The 17,275-nt window shown below is 35.5% G+C and overlaps 1 protein-coding gene across 2 annotated transcripts in view; it reads right to left on the minus strand.

Annotated features, from left to right (window-relative positions):
* Positions 1-2,105: 2,105 nt before the first annotated feature.
* LOC103669351 (TLC domain-containing protein 4-like) overlaps positions 2,106-17,275 on the minus strand; it is a 98,734-nt gene continuing 83,564 nt past the window's right edge. For both annotated transcript variants that reach the window (XM_008697681.2, XM_040627012.1), the window contains one exon: positions 2,106-5,745. In XM_008697681.2, the coding sequence (XP_008695903.1) occupies positions 5,427-5,745 (319 nt within the window). In that variant the 3' untranslated portion in view covers positions 2,106-5,426. The remainder of the gene's footprint in view (positions 5,746-17,275) is intronic.

The following is a 17,275-nucleotide window of genomic DNA, read 5'->3' on the forward strand; positions in this document are numbered from 1 at the left end:
TGACATTTTGTAAATAAGACAAAGTTCTTCATTCAGCCTTATGGAAATAAATTAGGAGACGTGTTTTCAAAATGTTAAATGTATTTCGAAAGACTTCCAAAATCTTTATAACAGTTAAACAGTAAGGTTGTATATTCCCAGAAAAAAATGTGTATATCACTAGAGCTGTCACATTTGCTGCAATTTTCAAGTAGCTTTTTCTTTTTTTTTAAATTTTATTTATTTATTTATTTATTTATTTATTTAACACAGATAGAGACAGCCAGTGAGAGAGGGAACACAAGCAGGGGGAGTGGGAGAGGAAGAAGCAGGCTCATAGCGGAGGAGCCTGATGTGGGGCTTGATCCCATAACGCTGGGATCACGCCCTGAGCCGAAGGCAGACGCTTAACTGCTGTGCCACCCAGGCGCCCCTCAAGTAGCTTTTTCAAATGAAATCTATGTCTAAAAGTTATTATTACGAACTCTAATAATTACCAAAAAAACCTCATAACCCATCCTAGTTACAAGTTAGTAAGAGAATATTATCTATGCAAAAATTCCTTAAGTAAAAAGTAGACATAATTATACTAGAAGCAAACCAAGCAAGAAACAAAAAAATATATAGCATATTTTATTTACAGTTATATTTTTAGGCTTCATTAACCAAGAAGTAGCAAATACCTAATGCACACTTAATTACAGAAAGAATTATGTAAAGATATAAAGAAAAAATATACAGATGATAATTAACGAGTTTTCAGCCAGAGGTATTGTATTTATATCTTTAAGATTTAGAAATATTTCTCATTGTTTTTGGTTTTAAATATAGGGCCTGATACCGAAACTATCTACAGTTTGCTGTAGACATTTTAAGTGCAAACAAATGGTTTATGGTGTAACAAGGGAATCAGTGTAAACATTTTCAATGCAAACAAACCAATCTTTAGCAGCTAGCCTTCACTTCTTCATTGCTATCCAAAATATCTTCAAATAAAGGTACAATTTACTACCAAGGCTAATAGAGGCAGTTTGAGGTCCGGGCTAGAAAGGGATAGGGCTCAAGTCCTTGACTTGCATTCGTAAAACGTGCTGAGCAATCCACTTGCTGGTAAGCTTGTTTTTAAAAGAAACATGACCATAACTAAGTTTGCTCAATTAAAGAGCAGGATTCAGGAATGCTGCCACAGACCAGCAGCCCTTCCTCCTAACAGCCTCATAACAGAGCTACCTCAGTTCCTCCTGCTGCCATGGGGTCTAAGGAAGAACATTTAGATAATTTACAGGCCTACAATGAATCCCTAGCTAAAACATATATAAAGCTTTTACTGCTAAGCCAGTTTAAGAAAGAGACTACAGATGTTTCTCAATAAAACCATAAACCTTATTAGCCTTGTTTCATCTTATAACAAGTATTATTAAATATTAAATGGTTTCTGATAGTCTCTTAACAATTATGGTTTGCTGACTGCTACTTAAACTTACTCCAATGCTTTTTTTCAATGGAAGAACATACTTGAAAACTTTCAAGTTTTCCACAATAGACCAGAAAGCTTATGGGTATGGGGAAGCCTCAAAAGTTGATGTTGAAAGGTGCTGGTGTAAGGGATGGAGGTGCTGGTACAGTCTTAAGGGCATTAGGAGGACGAGTTGGAAGGGCTGGAAGGATTCAGAGAAAAACTTCTAGATGAGGGAGGGGCATCATGCCTTTTAAGGGAAAATCAACTGTGTCTCCAACTCCAGATTCTGCTGGCTTCTCATTGTTCTCACACATACCCCATGTGCTTCATGTGAAAAATCCCTTGTAGCTGCTTTAATGTGCCTGTCGTCAACCAAGCTGTGGTTAAGGCTGGGCGGTTTGTGTGTGTGCCCAGGGTCTCTAGACACAGGAGGGGTCTCACTGCTGTGCTGGTTCGTACCTGCGGAGAAACACTGTGCCACATTTCTGATAAATTATATGAGTTTGCTTCTTCTGGAACCCAAGACACACAAATACATAGTCTTCCATAAAGTATAACTGATGATGTCAACAATTACATGGACTTTTCAATTTCAGCAACAGACTAAACCACTGAAAGCCAATTTGTATGCATATTCCCATATTGGAGTTAAGAGTAACCCAGAAACTCAAATTTATTCAAACATTTATTTTAATAGTGTCTTCTGGAACATGTTTATTTCCCTTAAAAACGAAACAGAACACAGATATTACAACACTTTCCCCCAGATAGCTCCACGACAAGACTGTTTCTAGTGCATGATGACAAATGTAACCAACCACAAAGCTGGCCCTTCACATAAGTGAAGAACCGTTCTCTAAACACCCAACGCACCTCACAGAAAGTGTACAATTTAAAAACTGACACTTTAGCAAAAAGCTGAGTCAAATAGATTAAAATTTAGAAAAGAATTTGATTCAAACACCTATAAATGAGGCAGTTGTTAAAACTAGAACTTTAACAATAGTACTGGGGGATCCATGGTGTATCAGTCACCGTTAGGAATGGTAAATACATTATTATTTCTCTAAACATTATAGCACTAGCCCATGAAAGAACAAAACTAAACAGCTGGAATAAAAATTGCATCTTAACTTACTATAAGGTATTAAGACACAACTTATGCAGGAGTTAATTTCTTTGCACTCATATATAACTCTATTTTGAGTTTTAAATAAATGCAAACAATACTCACTAGAAATATTCCAGACACAAGAATGCAAATTCTACAAATTCAAGCTCATAATTTTTAAATTCTCCCAAATAAAACATCAGATGCAGAATCTATGATCTTGCATGCTATTTAGTTGATTTTCATTCACTTTCAAAATTTCGTTAAGAATTTTTATTTTTTAGACTACTATGCATTCAAAGAACAGCTTTATAGTTACAGGTTATCACTAATCTTTTTCTATAAAAATAGAGTTACTTAAAAATTTATACCAATTTGCTTTTAGTTTTCTACAAATATTTTAATAGTTGTTAAATTCAGAATGCCTAATAGAATCATTTAAATTAATCCATGTAGTCAAAATACTTAATATGTAAAATGTCTAGCAAAAGTTTGTCATTTAATAAATGAAAAATTCATCGTTTAATAAATGATATGTTCTGTCTTTAACTCCTTGTATCTTAGGTAGGTGGATACAATCACAGAACAGTGAAGTATAGCTCCTATAAAGATCTGACTTAAAGTAATATGGCAGTTTGTAGTGTCTTTTCCATTTCATGCGTGTTGTACGAGGAAATATGTAGCTTGTACTTTTGGATATTGAATGTGGATGTTGAATTAGCTGTCATGCAGTCAGCTTAAAATAAGAATTGCTGACTAAGGGAATAATGAACTTTAGTTCAAAACACTGATATTTTAAACACTTGTTTTCTGAACAGCTATACTACTGAAAAGTGCTGTCAATGAAAGTAAAAATAAAGTTTTAAGCATGAAATAGCAACTATAAAAACTGAAACTGCTATATGGAAACTCACTGATTAGTGAGTTTTATATTACAATACATTGCAATATATTGTTTTATATTGTCTTCATTTTGATGGTGGGTTTAAAATCTGTGTTCAGAAACTATAGAAATATCCCAAGAGTCAAAAATATTTATTTCAAGTTTTGTTTCTTTTTAAAGGAATTTCCAAAATAGTTTTCTAATATAAATGTTTTCCTTTTAAAAATCCAGTTTTCTTGCAAAAGACCAAGAAAACAACAAGATAAAACCATGTGCTCTCCCACCCCCCTCTAAACAACCAATACACACTTAAGTGCCTATAATGTCAAAGGCACTAAATTTGGTAACAAATTATCAATGTAATATTAGTAGCTTTAAAAACAAATACCTATACTTTACAATACTTTAAGTCTTTCAAAAATAAGTGTACCTACTGTAAGCCAATCAATTTGATTTTCTCATTGAGTTATTGACTGAAATTTCAATTACCTTCTTTAAAGGTTCTAAAACTTATCAGGCTCTCTCTGCATTAGACAGCCAAATCAAATCGAATCAAATGAAATCAAAGTCTGATCTATCCAGCCAGCCCCCCTTCACCATCATAACATGGACAATGAAAGTGAATCATTCTGCTGCCAGCTGAGAAACTGAGTGGATTAGATCTTTTGGTTTGGATTCAATTAAACTCAAGCAGCCATCACTGATTAAATTTCTTTCTTTCTTAGGTAAGAACAATCATTAAAATCAAGTACTTGAGAAAAATAAATAAAGGCAATAATAACTAACTATATAATTCTGTATTTGGGTTTTAAGAATCAAAGAAAAAGCAAACATATACTTACACATACACACACACAAAAAAACCCAAAATCAAAAAACCAGAGTCACCAGCCATTTATCATCACAAGACAAGGATATTAATAATCAGAATACTTGGATTAAATTATCTATTTTTTTTCCTGTCCTTCAGGAAAGACAGAAATTCAAAGCACTCAAAATGTTGGTTAAGCAAGCATGGGTGTAAACTGTGAGTAAAATGTGAATACTGACTTGCCTACATCAGGAGCATGACAAATATATACTACATAACACTTTGGTACTGATGATGTTGGGTTCTGAACTTAGGGGAGGTTTTGCAAATAGAAATAATATATTTTTCACAGAAAAAAGTGCAAGGGAAACAGAGACAGCAGTGTTAAAGTTTTTTTCTTAATGATTCCTCCTATTAGCCTAAATAGTCATCTATAACATGCATTTTTAGAAAGAGGAATGCATCTCTTAAGGAGCTCTGTAAGATCTGTCTTAAGCCTTACTACAAATAAAAAAGCAGTACTTTGATAAAATGTTAAAAATAGAAATAATAAAGTGATGTCTGAAAAATCTAAAAATTAAAGAAGTATTTTCCATGACTGAACTAATTAAATATTCCCAAAGTAAGCAAAATACTTCATCATTCATAAATGATAGCGTATCTAAACAAAAAATACATCATTTATAATAGCCTAAGAAAAGAACATTTCAACGATTCAGAAATTAAACCCTAAACGGGTATTGACAGCCATAGTAAGAAATGAGTGCAGTACAACAAAATGTTGAGAGCTATTTACAAATTTAAAAGCAGTTCTCATTCTTTCAGCAAAATTGGTGACATAAAACCAAGTGCACCCAATTAGCGTAGTCATCTTTTCACAGAGAAAAATACCAATGCAGGTTAACAGATTTCTGAAAAGATTCACCACTATATTTATAATTTTTTATTTAAACCTTTTAAGATTTTATCCATGCTTATAATGCAGAAGAAAATCAGAAAAGAAATCCTGGAATAAAAACTAAGTTTTAGCTTCTCTTTTCTAAAGGTTAAAAAAAAAAAAAAAAGGACTGAAACCCTTGATAACAAATATAATTAATAAGAAGTACAAGAACATGCCAAGAATTCACCCTATCAGTAGATATAACGTGGGTAGTAATGAAGTATGCTTATCAGTAGCCCACCTTTAGTCAAGTTTTCCATTCTGAAGACTACTTTTGGCTTTCTCTTGTCTGATGAGAGAGATGACTTTGAGGCAACCCTTTGTAATTTTGATCATCCACATGACATTCATCACATCCAGAACAATACAAGTAGAGATCCAGGAACATTGGATTAAAAATCCAAGCCTTATGTAGGCTTCTGTTCCTAACACAGAATAAATGTAACTATAAAAAGGAGGTATTGGGACAATCCGTACGATGAAGAACACCACTGTCATGAGTATTCCATTGATGACGTTAGCCTTGGAAAACTTAGGATACTTCAGAGCTTCAAAGAACCACCTGGAAAAAATTTTTCAAAGCATCACATTTACTCTGCATCTCCAAAGATTAACCACTTTAATTTTTAGTTTTTAGTTTTTAAAATTCAGTGAACATCGTCCTAAGATTTATATAGAGAGGCAAAGGGCCTAGAATAGCCAACACAATACTGGAAAGGAAGAAAGCTGGCAGACTCATACTACCCACTTTCAAGACTGACTTACTATATAAAGCTACAGTAGTCAAGATAGCATAGCACTTGGTGAAAGAACAAATAGATCAACAGTGTTAGCCTAGAAATAGATCCACACAAATATACTCAACTGATCTTTGATTTTTTATTTTTGTAAAGGTAATTCAATGGAGAAGGAAGTTTTTCCAACAAACAGCTGGAACAATCAGATATTCATATGCATAAAAATGAACCTAGGCAGAGACCTCACATTTTACACAAAAATTAACTCAAAATGAGCCACAGCCTTAAACATAAAATGAAAAACTACTTAACTTCTGGAAGAAAACATAGGAAAAAATCTGCATGATCTTGGGTTTGGTGATCGTACTTTAGATATAACACCAAAAGCACAAACATAGAAAAAAATATTGTTAAGCTGGACTTTACTAAAATTAAAAACTTGCGCTGTGAAATGCACTGTTAAAACAGAATAAAAAGACATCCATGCACTGGGAGAAAATATTTACAAAATACATATAGGATAAAGTACTTGTATCCAAATATATAAAAAGAAGTCTTAAAACTCAATAATAAGGCATCAACCAATTTAAAACATAGGCAAAATACCTTAAACACCTCATCAGAGAATATATACAAGAGGAAAATAAGAATATGATAAGATGTTCAACATCATCTGTCATTAGAAAACTATAAATTAAAACAATGAGATACTACTATAGATCTATAAAAAATTATTAAAATCCAAAATTCTGGCAATACCAATCGCTGGCAAGGATATGGAGCAACAGGAACTCTTATAGCCTTGCTGGTGAGAATAAAATGGTAAAGCCACTTTGGCAAACAATATGACACTAAACATATTCATAGCACACAACCCAGCATTCACTCTCCTAGATATTTTTCCAACTGATTTGAAAATTTACGTCCACGCAAAAAATTGCATGCAAATATTTATACCAGGTTTATTTATAACTGCAAAAAACTGAAAGCAAGCAAGCAACCAAGATGTTATACAATAGGTAAATGGAGGGGGCGCCTGGGTGGCTCAGTGGTTAGGCATCTGCCTTCGGCTCAGGTCATGATCTCAGGGTCCTGGCTTCGAACCCCATGTTGGTTGGGCTCTCTGCTCAGCTGGGAGTCTACTTCTCCCTCTCATTCTCCCTCTGTCTCTCTCAAATAAACAAAATCTTAAAAAAAAAATAGGTGAATGGATAAGCAAATTGTGATACATCCACACAATGGAATGCCATTCAGCAATAAAAAGGATAAACTATCAATTTACATAACCACATGGATGAATCTTAAATGCATATTGAATCTTAAATGAAAAAAAACAGTCTGAAAACTCTACCCACAGTATGATTCCATTTATATAGCATTCCAGAAAAAGCAAAAATATGAAGACAGAAAACAGGTCAGTAGTTGCCAGAAGTTCAGGGAGAGAGGAAGACAGTAGAGTAATGAAGCATGGGAGATATTTTAGGTTGGTAAAACAATTCTGTTTAATATTGTAGTGGTGAGTATATGATGTTATACATTTGTCAAAATCCACAAGAACAGCATGAAGAGTGTGTACAAATTTTAAAATGTCAGTTAGGAGGTTGGGGGTGCCAGGATGGAATCTAGACTGTGACAAAAGAATCTAACTGCTTTACAAATACATACATAACCTCACTGTAGGAAGTGGGGTAAAAACAGGTGATCTAAGTAACCTTGAAAATGTATGGTAGCTGTAAGACTAGAGACAAAAGAAACTGTACACAGGCACTGTATTCCAGTTGGTAAAGTTGTATGTCATGGAAGAACCGGTTAACAATTCTGAAACCATTATACGTATATATTGGGACTTAACAAATAAGTACACCTGTTTGATGGTGAAATGGGGACCAGGTGTCTCACTGTTGGGAGTGGAAAGTTACAGACAAGTGAGTGGAAGAGGCTAGATTGAGCCATATGATACTGGATTAGAGTTGAAAACATCAGTATGAACTCATTTAGCTTAATATAGATATAAATATGGATGTAGTAGAAATAATTATAGTTAGCTATGTATACACAGGTTAGTATACTTCCAAGTTGTCCCCTGGGAGGGCATAGAAACAATGATGCCCCAGTAGTAATGTGCACACCCAGGGCCTAGATCTTAATTTCTAATACCATTCTCCAATAAAAGATACCAGGGCTCCTTAAGACATGGCTCATTCTAGGGCTGGAACAGAGAATATACAATAAGAATCTAGCATATTTTTTTTACTGCCAGAAACTAAGGAAGTTCTCAAAAAACAAAAGGATGAGTTTATATCAAAGGGACATAGAAACCAACTGAAAAAGCTCAATGGCAAAAGCTGTAACATTTTGAATAAATAATAAATAATGTGGTACTGGATTAAAAACACCTGAAGTATAAAATAAATATCCATGAATCCATAGTAATATAAATGAATGAAGGAATGAGTGGAGGAGAAAAGATAAATAACCTATGCAGAATAATTACAAATAATTTCTGTAGATACTGCACTCTCAACGAGATAAGGCATAATTCCCTACTCCTCAAGAGGGGAGCAGTGACTTCCTTCTGGAGTTCAGGATAGAAGGTAAATGGGATAGAAAGAGTAACTTTAAAAGTGAGATATTAGACAAACCCTACTTCAGCCAGATAACAAGGAAAACATCAACAGTGATAAGTCGTGTTTATAGCAGGGAGACCTGATATGCTGTCATGAGAATGGTACTTTACTTCTGTAGTCTTCCTCCCAAAACCCCATAACCTGAGTCTAATCATGAGAAAAACATCAGACAAACCCAAAGTGAGCAATAGTCCACAAAATACCTGACCAGTACTCAAAAACAATGAAACTGTCACACCAAAGAAGAGTCTACAGAAATACAACTAAATGTAATGTGGTGGTATCCTGGATGGGGACAGAAAAAGGACATTGGGTAAAAACTAAGGAAATTTGAATTATAGTATGGACTATAGTTAATGTATCAATATTTGTTCATGAATTGTGACAAATGTACTCTACTAATGTAAGATGTGTGGGGTGTAGGGGAACCTTCTGATTCATCCTTGAGACTTCTCTGTAAGTCTAAAATTATTCTCAAATAAAAATTTTTTTAATTTAGTATTTTCTCTGTTCTTTTTGCTCCTTAAAAACATCTTGTTGAATTTTACCTCATTGTTTAGAGATTAAATTGTAAATGTAGTAAAATACATCCATGTATCTTAATATTTAATTTGACTGAATTAGTTATGACTAAGCTAGAAACAGCTTAACCTCAGTAACTAAAGCTTAACAGGAAAACCTTAAAATATTTTACTAAGAGAGATCAAAAGGTCAAGTAGGAGTAATTGGTAGGATAAGAGGTGTATTACAATTTATAAGTATATGTAGCGTGAAAAGAGAACAGCTCAATTATTCAAGTCAGTTAAAAGAGAAACTTTTTAGGTAGCAATGGTCAAATTAATAAAATATCACAAGCAGGAGAAGTGTCACTGAAGCAGTAAAATCAAAATCCTTTGTTCTAATCCAGATCTCCTATCCTCTAGTCTTCTCTACTCCAAAGACTTCCCTTGTAAACCTCAGCCATTCATTTCTTAGACTATATCACGACCTTGGGATTATAAGAAATGCTATCCCTCAAATGACCAATGCCTTTCTCATCACAACTCTTAGCACCCTATATTTCATTTTACCCAGTTCCACCTAAACCCATTCTTCAACCTCCCAACTCTCAAATCCCTATCAGCCTCTAGACTGATTACTTCCTTTCCCACCTCCCTGAACTCAATTAACTTCAGAACACACTCCAGCACCCTCAGATCTCTTGCCACTTCAGCCATCCCACCCACCCTGCCTGCCTCCAGCCTCTCATCACACCAGCTTTCCCAGCATGTAGTATATACTGCAGGTAGGTGCTGTGCTCTGCAACCAGGATGCTTAGGTTCAGAGCCTGCCTCTGCCACTAAGCACCTGTGTGGTCTTTTCTCTCTCTGTTATCAACTTCTACATCTCAGTTTTATCTCTATAAAACTGGAGACAAAGATAGGACCTCCCTTCTGCTATGAAGCTGTTATGAAACATACTAAGAACCCCCCACTAAAAATTCAATAAATAATTACTAGTCATCAATACTGAGATTAAGATAAATGGCAGGCACAACTATAATTTACAGAGAGCTGAACTTCAGCTGAATTCTCAAATTTCCTTCACGGTCTTTTTATTTAACTCCACACTCCATAAAATTGCTTCCAACCTCTGTCTCACCATTCAAGTTACTTCTCTTCCTCATTCTTTTCTACTTTTCAGTCCCTTCGGAGGAACTGGCCTCTTCTGACTACTGAGATAGTAGAGTCCATCAGTCCTGAATTCCTCAAACTCTGATCTCAAAGTCTCAAAACGTCTTTTCAGGCACCTTTACCTTTATAGTCAGATAAAGAGGTTTCCCTTACTCTCTCCAAGGCTAATTGCTTCCCTGCCCATGCTCAGGACCCCACTCCACCTTCTAGGACTTTAGTCCATCAGTTATCCCCTTCCCCTTGTTCCATCTAGATGGTTTCTTTCTTCTCTCTCGCCAACATGCTCAATTCTTCCTAATCCAAAAATCTCTCCTCTGCTTGTCTTCCTTATCACACTTTTTGAAAGAGAAGTCAACAGTATATTCACAGACATTCCTGCTATACTTCACAACCCAGTACAATATGATTACATTCCCCTACAAAAGAAATTGGTCACCAGTGGCTTTCCCATACCCAAGACAGTGGGTTCATCTTAGCCTTCGTCGTAAGTGGCCTTTCTATAGCATACGACATTGCCAACCACCATACTTCCATCTCTTCGGACCTCCATGATACTATTTTCCTCTTGGTTCCTTAACTACACTTTCTCAGTCTCCACTTCCTCTACCTGTCCCTTAAATATTTGTGCCTCTTAAGCACCATTCCCTTCTATATGTGCTACCAAGGCCATTTCAGCCACTCTGAAGGGCTCAACACCCTAAAACAAATATCTGATTTCAAGTCCTCTCTCAAGGTCTACTTCTAGTTCCAGATTTTTAATTTATTGTTGAGCATTTTCACCTCGTTTATTGGTGAGCATTTCACAAATCACAAATTCTCAAATATGACCCAAACTCAACATTGCCTAAAACCAATATCACTCCATCCCCCACTACCACTACCACAGAAAACTGCCTGTTTCTCTTCTGATTCTCCCAATCACTTGGTTTTCTGATAGATGGAAACATTTTTATTTTCACGAATAAACTCCATTTTAGTATAAACATTAAGGAATTTGCACAAGCAAATTTTCACAGTAACACTAAGCTATAGAAAATTGGTTTGTGTAATTAAATGGTCATATTTCAGTTAGCTGGATAAAACTGGAAAGAGCCCAAAGGCCATCTTTTCAATACAGTTTGTATGTTAGTGTGTCATGAGCATCCCAATGTTTATTTTTTCTTTATTCAAATTCAGGTCTTTCTGTGGAAAACTGTGTGTGTGTGGTCTGTAGATTTTATTTATTTATTTTTAAAACTGAAGTATAATTGACATACCATGGTATACTAGTTTCAAGTGTACAACATAGTGGATCTATGTTTGTACACACTGGGAACCAATCACCACAATAAGTCTAGTTGATGTCTGTCATCATACAAAGTTGATAGAACATTATTGATTGCATTCCCCATGCTGTAACTTATATCCCCACTCATTTTATAACTGGAAGTTTATATCTACCAATCCTCCCAATCTTCATCAATGGCATTACCAATGACTTAGTTATCCAAATCAGAAACTTGCAGTCATCCTAGACTATTCCTAGAGTCTATAACCAAGCCCTATCCATTTCATTTCCTAAAATTCTCCTTTATCCCCTGATTCATCCCATTCCCACTGCTGCCGTTATTAATTTTTTTGTCCTCAGTATCTCTTACGTCTATGACTACGATCACCCAACTGGTTTCCCTTGACTCAACCTTTTTAGACTTTTCTCTTCTTACAAGTCTTGTATTGTATTTAGTCCAGAATACTTATACTTTCTATTCTCCAAGCACTTCATTCACTTTCCAAATTTTTGGTTGTGTGGAAAGGTGATTATCTACAAATCCAGACTTAAAGAACTTGTCCTTTGGTTTTCCTATGCAATCACCATATTTATCTTCTGCCAACTTTTTCATGTGAACAATGCCTGGTCTTTAAGCCAGCCTCTCTCTACCTATTTTTATAATTTTTTAGAAAGAGCATGCATGCACACATGTGAGCAAACAGGGGAGGGGCAGAAAGAGGGAGAGAGAGAATCTCAAACAGGCTACATGCCCAGCATGGAGCCCCACTCGGGGCTCGATCTCATGACCCCAGGAGCATGACCTGGGCTGAAATCAAGAGCTGGACGCTTAACCAACTGAGCCACTCAGGAGCCCCAAACCCCAAACTTTAAAAGAAAGAGACCATGTATTAATTCAAGGTGAAATTATATTTATATAAGTGCTCTTATCTTCCTCTCTCATATCAGAAGGGCCACTTATTTTGTTGGAATCTACTTCTTACCTAATTCGAACACTCTTTCGTCCCAACAAATAAAGGCTAATAGTTTGTGAATATATGTATTGAAGCTGAGAGGGAAAGGCGTCAGAGGAAGAAGGAATACATGCATGTGGGAAGAAAGGACAGGGGGAAAACTCTCTTTTACCCACCATCTACAGTTATTACTAAGACAAGGTATACAAGAAAATATAGCAAATTGTGTGTGTTTATAATCCTCAGCTAACCCCACAGGGAAAAATCTGTCTTTGGTCATTTAGCACTTCTTTCTCCCACTGCCCTTCTAAACAACTCAATTTGTTTTCAATTATGTCCTGGGAATTAAACTGTGCAGAGTATGGTACTAACTACAAATATGTAAAAACAGGGTATTATCTGGTATAATTCACATCTGGAAAAAGCAGAAGGGGCTCCTTGCAGATTGAGAAAGAGAAAAAAAGTGAGAAAAGAGGATGGAAGCAAAAAATCAATCCCTACACAGGACTGGTTCAGTAAATTTTTGGAGTTTGGAGTTGAGAGTCAGAAGTTTGAATGAGCCTTGGGAAAGCTGCAGGGTCCGGGAGATATTGTGAGTTCAAGAGGAGCGAAGAGAATTTTAAGAAGTGTTGCTGTGAGTAACAAACTGGATCTTTGTTGACAACCTTGGAAAAACTCCAATAAGGTTTTGGATGGCTGTACTGTTTCTGGGACTCTACACAGGGACTGGGCAGTGAGTTGACCCTAGTTATATCTTGGTTGCAAATGTCATTCTTTCAGGTATGTAAACACTGGTATTTAACAAATATTAACTCTGAAATTTTAGGGGTTCAGAAATGTAATTTTAGAAAAGCTGACTTCTACCCGAATACTACTCTGGCTTCCCTTCTTCTTCTAAACTATTCTTTTCATTATTTACTCTTCCTTATCTTATACTGCCATTCTAGACACCCAACTTTATAATTTAAATGCCATCTTTTCTCATGGCTTCAAATGTCACCTCTATCTGATCATTCCAAAATTCCTCTCTGTTCCTTTCACTACATTTCCACTCAGATGCTCTGTCTGTTCTTTTACCTAACATCTCCAAACCAAACCTGCCACCTTCCCCCCAGTCTTCCTCTTGCCTACTCATCTCTTTTCATGGGCCATTTCTCAAAGGTACAGCAGAGAAGTTATCCTACACTCATCCCTTTTCTCTATCTCTAATTTCTCACCCATTGCCAATTTCACTTTTTCCTTCCCTGAAAATCTCTATTTTGTCATCTATTCTCTATCCCCACAGCCTAATTTGGACTCCTATTTATTTTCTGGACTAATAAAATTGCACCATTCATTCACAAAACTAAGAGCTGTCTACTAACCTTCTAACCCAATCTTTTGCCTTCAGTCTTCCCATCTATCCTACAAATACCAAAAACTACAATTACCCAGTGCTGTTTTTAGAATGTCTTCCTCCACTAGACTACATTCTCATTGCCCACCAGGTCAAGTTCAGTCAGTTCTGTCTGACACTCAACACCCTCTATGTCTATCCACCCTCCTCCTTAGACATACTTTGATCCTACAAGTTCGAGTTTCTCTTTTATACAGCATGTTTATTCCACTTTTTAAAAACTTACATTGATCCTTCCTCCTTGAATGGAGGGCCTCCCCTCCCCATACATTTCTAAAAACACCCTAAGACATTTTAAGAATATGTCCTGCCTTCTCTGTGAAGGACTGCATGACAAATATCAATCAATAATAGGTCTTAAAATGTGGTCCATGCACTCCTGAGACTTTCTGGAGGGTGTACAAGGGAAAACTATTTTTATAATAATATTAAAATACTATCCACCTTGCTCCTTGTGCTGACTTCTACAATGATGGTGCAAAGCACTGGTAAATAAAATTACTGGCAATTTAGCACAAATCACAGCAATGGCACAAAATGGTACTAGTGGGCATTGTATTCTCTACCACCATACACTTGGCAATTAAAAATAAAACAAGGAAGTAAAAAAAAAAAAAAACTTAGAGAAGGGGGAAAAACTGGTTTCACTTAAGAATGTCCCTGATGTAGAATAATAATTTCATTGCATCATGACCTCTGAGTACATCTTCTTAATATTCTGTGTGATAAAATGGGAAGTATACATAACACACTTCTACTGCAAAGTACAACCCTTGCAGGAAAGGAAAAAATCCTTGAATGATGATTTGGATTATGAGCTAAACTACATAATGTCTGAAGGAAAAAAAAAACCCTTGAATGATGATTTGAATTATGAGCTAAACTACATGCCTTTTCCATGGAACACCATTTTTACTTGAAATAACAACTGAAAAACTATGTTATTTGGACTTGGGTATTTGGCAGGCATTTTCTCAAAAATGAAAAGTGAGTTTGTCACATCGAAAAAAGAAGCTTGTCAGTATTTGTTGCCAATAACAAAATTTGAACTTTCAAATGAAAATCAGAATTTTGGAAAAATTTTATCTGGAAAAAAGACTTTGATAGCCTCTCAATACTTAGACATTTTAAATGAGATCAGTGTGACATTAACTAATGTGAGGTTTTTTAATATTACTAATAAATGTACCAATATTTGGAGGGCCTACATAACTCAGTGGACCAAATAACCAAATGACCAAGGCATGATGTTATGTAATTATGCATGGGCAAAAGATTCAAAGCAAAGAGAGACCAGTGAATTTGAATATAACTATGTATGGAAAGTTCGTTGATATAGTTTCAGATTCTGCATTTAACTAACCTTTAAGAAACTGCCTCTTGGTATATTTTGGTGTAATGTTAAAGCAAAATATCCTTGAATTCTTGAAAAGGCTACTGAAATACTTCTACCTTTTCCTACTATATTATTAACTCTGAGAGGCCGGGACTATATTATTAACTCTGAGAGGCTGGGTTTTTTTTTCATATGCTTCAACCAAAACAACATTTCACAACAGACTGGAAACAGAGGCAGCCTTGAGAATCCAGCTGAATGCCACCATGCTAGATATTAGGAAGATTTGCAAAAATGTACATCCATGACACTGTTCCACTACAATTTTTTTCATTTTGGCAATGTAGTTATTTTTCAAAAAAAGCACATTATGTTAACATAAAATATTGTTACTATTAAATGAATTAATAAATATTTTTAATGTTGCAGTTTTAATTTCCAATCTGGCAAATATCGATAGATATAAGCCCACAGGAAATAAAAGTTCATTCGAGTCCTCAATAATTTATGAGATCAACAAGTTTGAGAACAGCTGTTTTATACCATTAACACCAGCACTTTTTTTCTTGCCCCTTTTCACATAACATCTTGTTTTACTAGCTCATTATTTTATATTTTTAAGTCCTGCTTTTTCAAACATAGACGTGATACCAGACACCATACTTGAAGGTCCTGGAACGCAGGGACTGGGACATTAAGGTATTGAGGAGGTATTTAGGAAATACTGAATTAACATATTAAGGAGCCTACGTACAAAGTTCTTAAAAGCTATTTAATTTTAATAGCAATGCATAAATATGTCCTCATAGCAATTAAAAGCATTTAGGCAAGAAAGAAGTTATAGCCACTGAATTACTTTTTATAAAAAGAAACCTGATGCATGGGTATAACTTAGCAGCAGAAATGTAACTGAAGCCCAGGTGTCTAAGCTTTATTTCGGTCTTCTTTTCCTCTATAACCTACCACATGCATCCCATGTGCCTTCTTAAATTATACAAAGCTTTAAAATAGAGAAAACATAAAAATATCACAAACTATAAAGAAAACAATTAACCAGTAGAAAACCCTAACAGAATTTAAGTAGCTGCACTCAATTTTGTTATGATCTCCTTGTTGTTGCATTATACCATTTCTTGTTCACATTCCAACCACCCTTCTCCTTTTCTTAATTTACTAAAGACTCAAGGCTTTTAAATAAAGGGACAGAATTAAACTATTTATAATTTTATGAGTTCTCAAAGAGTTTCAAACAAAAACAAACTGAAGTTCCTTTAAGCATCAGAGTTAATTTTCTCCCACTTCAAAATCTCATATTCTGACTCATATTCAAGAGATGGACATTGCTAGAGCTTAACTGAGCACCTCTTTGGGACCATTTTTTTCAAAAAGCAATTAAATGGCTACTGTGTGCCAGACAATGAGTGCTGGACCATGCAAAGTTTAACAAAATTTTTCCCTTGATCTAATGAAACACAGAAATGAATAAGAAACAGAAAAAAGAGAGAGAGAGAACATTATCATAAAATACACTAATCATAATAGTGTAACTGTATGTCACTATTATGAAAGCACAAGTGAGGGACACCCAACCCAACCTGAGAGAGATGGGGTTAGGGATGGAAATAATCCTCAGGCTGAGTCTTGAAGGATGAGTAAGGAGCCAGGAGACCTTTCCAGCACATGAACAAGTTGGAATGAGAGGGGATTTTTTGAGGGGAAAATGTGGCAGAAAGAATAACAGCTCTACTTGGAAATCGTTCTGTGTCCCATTAAAGAGCCCATGTTTTATCCTGTAAGCAGCAGGAGTCACTGGGGGGATTCAACCAGGAGAGCTGCATGTTCATTTTTGTTTTTTAGAGAGATCATCATGGAAGAGAACAACATAGAAGTGAGATGAAAGGGGAAGAGGACTGAAGACAGGTAGTCTGTCTAGAGCAGGAATCAGCAAACTTCTTCCACAAAGAGCCAGAGAGTAGACATAAAGTAATAGGCTTTGGAAACTGTACAGTCTCTGTCACAACAAGTGGACTCCTCTATTGTAGTGTAACAGTAGTCATGTAAACAAATGAGCACAGCTGTGCCCCAATAAGACTTCATTTACAA

The sequence above is a fragment of the Ursus maritimus genome, unplaced genomic scaffold, assembly GCF_017311325.1.
Source record: "Ursus maritimus isolate PB19 unplaced genomic scaffold, ASM1731132v1 scaffold_12, whole genome shotgun sequence".
Taxonomy (NCBI): Eukaryota; Metazoa; Chordata; class Mammalia; order Carnivora; family Ursidae; genus Ursus; species Ursus maritimus.